The sequence below is a fragment of the Trypanosoma grayi genome (genome assembly GCF_000691245.1).
Source record: "Trypanosoma grayi strain ANR4 Tgr_843_V1, whole genome shotgun sequence".
Classification (NCBI taxonomy): Eukaryota; Euglenozoa; class Kinetoplastea; order Trypanosomatida; family Trypanosomatidae; genus Trypanosoma; species Trypanosoma grayi.
Window position 1 is genome coordinate 1 of NW_008826462.1, and position 6,834 is coordinate 6,834.

A 6,834-nucleotide genomic window follows, 5' to 3' on the forward strand; every position below is an offset into this window, starting at 1 on the left:
GACGCTTTGACTACTGGCAACTGACCAACTAGCACCTCTCCTTCCTTCCTTCCGTCCCCCCTTCGATGCCCAGGCGCACATCGGCTCTGGTGGCCTCGGCGGATTGTGGCGTTTGCAGAAACGTTTAGATGCAGGGTGTACATTGGTTCGAAGCTATAGTGAATGATGAGGCGTTTCTTTACTGAAGTGTGGTCTGGTTTTGGTGGAAATTCTGCTTTCGTTTTGTGTCTACGTAGCTGAAAAAGTATAGGTCTTGAAGTTCTTTGTAGATGAGATTTGCTCTGTCAGACGACGAGGTTTGCGTCGTGGAACTTCATACAAGCGAGGGTGTCATCACTCTGGAGTTGTATTATCGGGAGGCTGTATGTGCGGCAGAATCGTTTTTGCGACTTGCCGAGAGTGGGCAGCTGGACGGAGCCATGTTTTCGAGGATGGTTCCTGGATTTGTGTTGGAGTGCTCGCTGGGTGATAAACGCGCGTACGGTGAGCTTATCGAGGCTGAGGAGAACAAAGGGCTGCACCACACCGGTGCGGGTATCATCAGCTGCCCTCGTGTGGGCGGGAATGGGGTGGCTGGGGCGACGTTTTTCGTGACACTGGGACCGCAGCCGCACCTCGACAAGACGTGCACCGTGTTTGGCAGGGTCTATAGCGGCATGCGGGTGGTGGAAAAGATAAGCCAGTTCCGTGTCGCGAGCGATACGTTTCGCCTGTATTCGCCAGTGGTGATTTTGAGATGTGCAGTGCGCGTGCTGCCAAAGGAGCAAAGGCCTCCCTCTTCTTTAACAATTCCTGCTGCCGCTGCGCAGCATCCACCGAAGCGCTGTAAGGGCAGGACGAGCGTGCTGGATGGCTTGGAATAATGCCAGCAGCAGATGGACAGGGAGAAAAGTGTGAAATTGTTTTTCTGAAATGCTTGGGCATTAAGAGAAACTTCTGGCTCTTTTGGCTGTGCTAATCTCCTTGTCCGTTTTTTTTTCTTTTTCTTTCCTAATGCAACTACTAGCAAATCCAGCTCCAGGTTATATTTGATTTTGTTGTTGTTGTTTTGCAATGACGGAGAAGGTTTCCTGCTCGCCTGAGGCATTTCTCTTCGGCATGCTCGGAGCTGCCGGTTCCCTAGCATTCGCGAACATCGGAGCGGCTTTCGGAACGGCGAAGGCTGGAGTCGCGGTGGCGCACCTTGGCATCGTGCAACCCGGGCGTGTGATGCGTGGTATTGTACCAGTTGTTATGGCGGGTATCCTTGGTATCTACGGCCTTATTGTTTCGGTAATCATTAGCAACAACATGAAGTTGACTGGCTACATGCTCTTCTCAGGCTACATGCACCTCGGCGCTGGCCTTGCGGCTGGCATTGCCTCCCTCGCAGCTGGCTATGCCATCGGTATTGTTGGCGACATTTGTTGCTACGCGTATGCCAAGACCGAAAAGATATTTGTCCCCATGATTCTCATGCTCATTTTTGCCGAGGCACTTGGTCTGTATGGTCTTATCATTGCACTGCTGATGAACAATCGTGCAACATCGGTTGCCACGACGTGTGTGTAGCCTCGGCACTGTAGGTGAAAAGAGGTATAACGTGGTGTGCGACTACGCTCAATCAAGAGAGGCCACGGTAGTAAATGTGCAATAGAACCCAAACATGTATAACTTGTAGAATGCCGCAGTCTTCTTTTACTCGATATTTCTTGTCAAGTACGTTTTTATTTTGCCTTCTCTTTTACTTTCTTTTTAAGGAAGGTTGAACGACAGTGGGACTGGCAGTTAAATACACGCACCTCAGGCCGACATATATACTTACACGGGATGTCTACTGTCACATCTGTTTCAAATTATGACTCACCACTCGCTTCTCAGGGTGTTGCACCGAAGTCAAATGGTTTGTTTACATGGCGGCCGACGAACGCCGATCGGCTAGAGCAGAGCGAAGCACTCATGCTCCGTGGCATCAAATATCAGCAGTGCTTTGTCGCGGGCCTCAACACGATATCAAACGTAGAGATTCGCAGGGGTGGATCCGGCGGTGACAGAGATATCATGGTGCTGATTCATGGCTTCGCCGGTGGTCTGGCGTGCTGGGCACAGAACTGGGAGTTCTTCTCTGCGCAGTACGAGTTGTACGCTGTTGATCTACCAGGCTTCGGGCGCAGCGAACGGCGTGACGTGAATGTGGAATCGCTAGAGGGTGCAATGGGTTTCATCTGCGCGTATCTGGATCGCTGGTTCGGCGAGTTGGAGTTTACTCGCCCCGTCATCCTGCTGGGGCATTCGTTTGGCGGCTTCATCGCGGCGCACTACGCCGTCGCGTCCGGACCCAGGCGTGTGAAGCTCCTGGCGCTTGCGGACCCATGGGGCGTGAATGAAGCGGACCACGACCGAGTCGACCGCGCGCCGGTGGTCATTCGGATGGCCCTGAAGATGTTCTACGCCATCAACCCACTCGCACCACTGCGCGCCGCGGGCCCCGCTGGGCCGAAGTTATTTCGAATGGTGCGGCCAGACTTTGCGAACCGCTGGAAGAGTTACCTCGACGACCCAAAGGTCTTCTACGATTATACATACCACTGCAATGCGCAACTCCCCCCGGTTGGGGAAAAGCTATTTAAGGCGTGCTGCCACGGCGATGTTGCCGCCAAGAAACCACTTATTGAGACCCTGCCGATGCAATTGTCAAAGGAGATCCCGTTAGCGGTTCTGTACGGCAGTCATACTTGGATGAACGCGGAACGTGGGTTTACGATGGTTGATATCATGAGAGAAAAGGGGTATCGAGTGAGGGCTGGAACAATCATGAATGCGGGACATCAAGTCTTCACCGACAACGCCCAGGAGTTCAATGAGCAGATGTTACAGGCACTGCATGAGTTGCTGAACGAAGAAAATGCTGGTGATAGCAATATCGCTTGATGCAGTTGGGGGTGGCGTGTGGTGGGCGACAACAAAATGCAAGGAAAAAGTATATTCTCATGGTTTGAGTTTTTGTGTTCTTTTTTTTTTTTGCTTGAGTGCATGTTTTAATCCTACGGGTTTTGTTGGCATCCGATGAGGAAAGGAGTCTGCATACCCTCCCTGTTGCGGTTGCGGTTGCGGTGCTGCCTCTCTCTCTCTCTCTCTTTCTTCATCCCCCTTTTCTGCTCCTGCCGTCCCCTGCACAAGGTGCCCCTCCCTCCCGTCGATACAGAGGGAACGAAAAGGTAGAAACAAAGCGAGAGAGAGAGAGGCAGAGAACTGCGAGGTGAGAATGTGGGAGGAAGTGTACACCGGCGCCTGCGCCGACTCGGGCGTAAACCCCCGCAACGAGGTGCTCGCAGTGGAGGCCGGCAGCGTGCAGCTATGCGGCAACACGTTCGAGCGTTTCAATGAACGCGTCACCGACGCCGAGGTGGTGGCGCTTTCCGAGGCCTGCGCACGGCTTCCGCTCGTGTCGGAGCTGCACCTTGCGTACAACAACGTGTCGCTGCGTGGTGCCACCGCGCTGGCCGACGCCATGCAGAAGGGGTTTAGTAGTTTGCAGTACCTCGATGTCTCCTACAACGCGCTTGACGCGGAAGGCGCGAATGCCATCTGTGTCGCTGCTGCAGCGCATCCTTTGCTCAGCACGCTGCTGCTGCGCGGCAACCCGATCGGGGGAAACTGCGGGCCGTGTATGCAGCAGATGCTGGAGCGCAGTACCGCCCTCACGACGCTCGATCTCGAGGGTACCGACCAGGATATGAAGTCGCTTGTGTGCATCGCGCGGGGACTCGTGCAGAACAAGACACTGGCGTCGCTGAACTTGGGGAGGCCGCTCATTAGCAACCCCGACGACGTTGCGTACGTGGTGCGTCACCTCATGCTCGCCCTGAGGGAGAACAAGACACTGCAAAACCTGGGCCTGAGCCACTTCAACATGACAGATGAGGATCTCGACCTGCTGCTGTCCACGCTCCGCGACTCGGCGGTGGTGTGCCTCTCGCTGAAGGGCAACAAACTCTCGCAAAGCTCCGGCGCGGCGCTGGCCCAGCTTCTGGAGCAGCGGCCCGACTTTGCGGCGCTCGACGTGACGGCCAACCGCCTGCGCGATGTGGGCGCAGCTTCCCTTGCGGCGGCGGTTGCGGCGCACAACGGGCTACACGCGCTACACATCGGCAACAACACCATCGGCGGCCGCGGCATCAGCGCCATCGCCGAGGCGGTGACGGCAAACACGTCGCTCACCTCGCTGCGTCTCTGGGGAAATGACTTCTCCGACGAGTCCGTCGCCGACTTGTATGTAGTGCGTGAGAAGATTGAGTCCATGGCGGACGTCGACTTTAGTTTTTACGTTGTGGACGGCACCCCGATGTTAGCCCGTGAGTGACAAGATATGTAAGAAATGCATTCGATGAGCGCCGTTCTTCTTTGGTCCCGCTGAGATCGGCAGCAGTTTCACTTGTGTTGTTGTTTGTTGGGTTACTTTGTGCGCTCTTGCCTCTACCTCTTGCTGCTTGGCTCCTAAGCTTCATTTATTTTTCCTCCGTCATGCCCCTTCGTTTTTTTTTTTTTGTTTCGTTTCCTTTCTGTATACCTGTAGCGTTGTTCCCGCTCATTCGGGCGTGTCACTTTGCAGGGCGTACGATGTTCGTGCCCAACCAGAACCAGCTTTACGCGCTGTACATGTTCCGATGCGGCGAACTGCGCGTGGGGAAGCCAAACAAAGAGATGCTCGCACTGCTGGCCGAGGACGATCGGGCGTGGAACTTGCGGCTGAGGGATGAGGCACGCGAGCGCGAAATCTCCGTCGACGACCTGCAGGAGATTGAGGCCGACACGGCAGAACGGCAGCGCGAACGGGAGGCGATGGTACCGCTTGCGATGCGCCGCGTGCTGCGCCTGGAGCCCGAATGGTGCAGCAGCAGCTGCGTCAGTAGTAGTAGTGACGATCGCGTGCACGTGGGGGCGCGTGGGGCGTTAGCGATTGTGGAAGTGGCGCGCGAGCTGCCGTTCATGGAAGTTCTCGATCTCTCCAACCTCACCTCGCTGTACCTGGCGGACCCGTACCAGTGCGACGGCGTCACCGGCAACGACGTCGTCAAGGCGATCTGCGGCATGGCGGCCACGCACCCGTCGCTGCGCGTCATTGACGTGGCGGGTCAGCCCATCGGCACCCTCGCCGCACACAACTTCCTCGAGCTTCTTCGGTGCAACCGGCGCATTCAGGAGTTGCGCTTTGACCGCGAGGAGGTCGACCACCGCCTGTTGGCGTACATCGACAAGGAGCTCCGGCGCAACGCCACGACGCCNGAACCCGCCGCCGTCATTGCGCGGCTGCCCGTCCTCGACAGAAAAACGGTTCGCGAGCAGCAGCTCCTGCGGCGGCTCATGGAGACGGAGATCGGCCTGTGCGGCATCATGTCGCCGGAAGAGATGAGCGAGGCGGTGCTGCACGCGCGCACAATGTCCACCACGGAGGTCGTCACGCGGTCGCGGGGGCTGCGCGGTGACGGCGTGCATCTCTTCCTCCTCAAATCCGGCGTGCTGCGCGCGGCGGCCGTGCCCCGCGGCTTTGAGCTCACGCGCGGCGACTTCTTTGGCGAGACGTACGCAGATGTGCTGTTCAGTCAGGACCTGCTAGAGGAGGCGGTACGCGGCGTCGTCTACTGCATCCCGCTCGCGCACTTGCGCCCCCTCTGCGAGGAATGGGCGCGGCGCGTCGAGGCGTACTTTCCGAGGCTGCGCTACAGCGCGCTGCTGCAGGCGGTGGACGTATGGACGCGGCTGCGGATGTGCTGCTGTGCGGCGCCGCATGAGTTCAGCGGTGGCGAGACGGCAATTTCGCCCGGCGACGGTTTCAAGGGCCTCTTCCTCGTGACTGCCGGGACGTTCGGTGTTATCGGTCGCACTTTGAACGCCCCGCGCGTGCGGGAGTTCGCCGTTGGGGACGTTTTCGGCGAGGAGGCCCTGTTAGCGCGGCGGCAGTGCAGCTCCGTGACGATCGTGGCGGAGCGTGGCGAGGTGACGTGTGGCTGCCTCGTCGTGGCAGGCTGTGCAGCACGTGTGGTGGCAAGCCACCTGCGGCCAGTGCTGCTTGCGCTCGCCGCCACGTATTCGCAGCACGAGGAGCTGCAGCCCATCGCAAAGTAAGCACACTCCAGAAAGAAAAAAAAAAAGAAAGGGGTAGAGGGATGTACATATGTCGCATGAAGTTCAATGAAATGCGGTCTGCTGTGGTACACGCAGGAAAGGTTCTCTGCTTGCACCTCTCTTTCAGCTGTGTGTATGCATTGATTTCCTTTTGTTTCTTTCTTGCTCTTGCTCTTGTCGTCGCCCCGCTTGTGTGCATCTGCTGAGGGCGTGGATGGGCGGAAAGCCGTCGAGCAGTGCGGAGGAGGCGCCGCAGTTTGACCCCGCGGCCGCTGAGAAGCTCTGCAAGGAGGCGTACGCCGCGGGTGCGTTCGACGCCTCGATGCACTACCAGGCGCTCCTCGACTCACAGTGGCGCTTCGACGCTGCTGCGACTGCGGGCGGGTGCGCTGCGACGCTGCTGCTGTCCTACATGTACTTCAGCACACGCATGGCACAGGCAGTGCAACACCTCGAAGCTGAACGGGCGCTCGTGGCGCGCCTGCAGCACGAGAGCGGCGAGATGTCAGCACAATGGGACAGACTCGTGGAGGCGAATACGCGGCAGTTAGATCTGCTGCAACGCCACGAAGCGGCGCTGCGAACCGCGCGCCGGCGGCAGGCGGAGTTGCGGCACGTGGTTGCCAAGCTGCGGCGCCGCGGCAAGTGTCTCGCGTGCGAAGTGAACGCACTGAAGTCATCCATCGCGCAGCTGCGGCAGCACGTCACTGTTGTGTGTTGCGGCGGGGG

General features: G+C 57.8%; 6 protein-coding genes across 6 annotated transcripts; all 6 read left to right on the forward strand.

The window, feature by feature from the left end:
* Window positions 1-269: 269 nt before the first annotated feature.
* DQ04_08431000 (putative cyclophilin type peptidyl-prolyl cis-trans isomerase) lies at window positions 270-863 on the forward strand (the record flags this gene model as incomplete). Its single annotated transcript, XM_009315555.1, has 1 exon — window positions 270-863. One exon carries the CDS (start codon window positions 270-272, stop codon window positions 861-863), a length of 594 nt encoding a protein of 197 aa, XP_009313830.1.
* Window positions 864-1,098: 235 nt separating this feature from the next.
* Window positions 1,099-1,551, forward strand: DQ04_08431010 (putative vacuolar ATP synthase 16 kDa proteolipid subunit; the record flags this gene model as incomplete). Its single annotated transcript, XM_009315556.1, has 1 exon — window positions 1,099-1,551. One exon carries the CDS (start codon window positions 1,099-1,101, stop codon window positions 1,549-1,551), a length of 453 nt encoding a protein of 150 aa, XP_009313831.1.
* A 258-nt stretch (window positions 1,552-1,809) lies between these two features.
* DQ04_08431020 (putative monoglyceride lipase) lies at window positions 1,810-2,910 on the forward strand (the record flags this gene model as incomplete). Its single annotated transcript, XM_009315557.1, has 1 exon — window positions 1,810-2,910. One exon carries the CDS (start codon window positions 1,810-1,812, stop codon window positions 2,908-2,910), a length of 1,101 nt encoding a protein of 366 aa, XP_009313832.1.
* Window positions 2,911-3,244: 334 nt separating this feature from the next.
* Window positions 3,245-4,342, forward strand: DQ04_08431030 (leucine richcontaining 34; the record flags this gene model as incomplete). Its single annotated transcript, XM_009315558.1, has 1 exon — window positions 3,245-4,342. The coding sequence occupies one exon, from the start codon at window positions 3,245-3,247 to the stop codon at window positions 4,340-4,342; it is 1,098 nt and encodes a 365-aa protein (XP_009313833.1).
* A 257-nt stretch (window positions 4,343-4,599) lies between these two features.
* On the forward strand, window positions 4,600-6,105 carry DQ04_08431040 (putative protein kinase A regulatory subunit; the record flags this gene model as incomplete). The annotated part of the gene is made up of 1 exon (XM_009315559.1): window positions 4,600-6,105. The coding sequence occupies one exon, from the start codon at window positions 4,600-4,602 to the stop codon at window positions 6,103-6,105; it is 1,506 nt and encodes a 501-aa protein (XP_009313834.1).
* Window positions 6,106-6,319: 214 nt separating this feature from the next.
* DQ04_08431050 (hypothetical protein) lies at window positions 6,320-6,832 on the forward strand (the record flags this gene model as incomplete). The annotated part of the gene is made up of 1 exon (XM_009315560.1): window positions 6,320-6,832. A coding segment is annotated over one exon (513 nt), but the record flags the coding sequence as incomplete, so codon positions are not given.
* Between the last annotated feature and the right edge of the window lie 2 nt (window positions 6,833-6,834).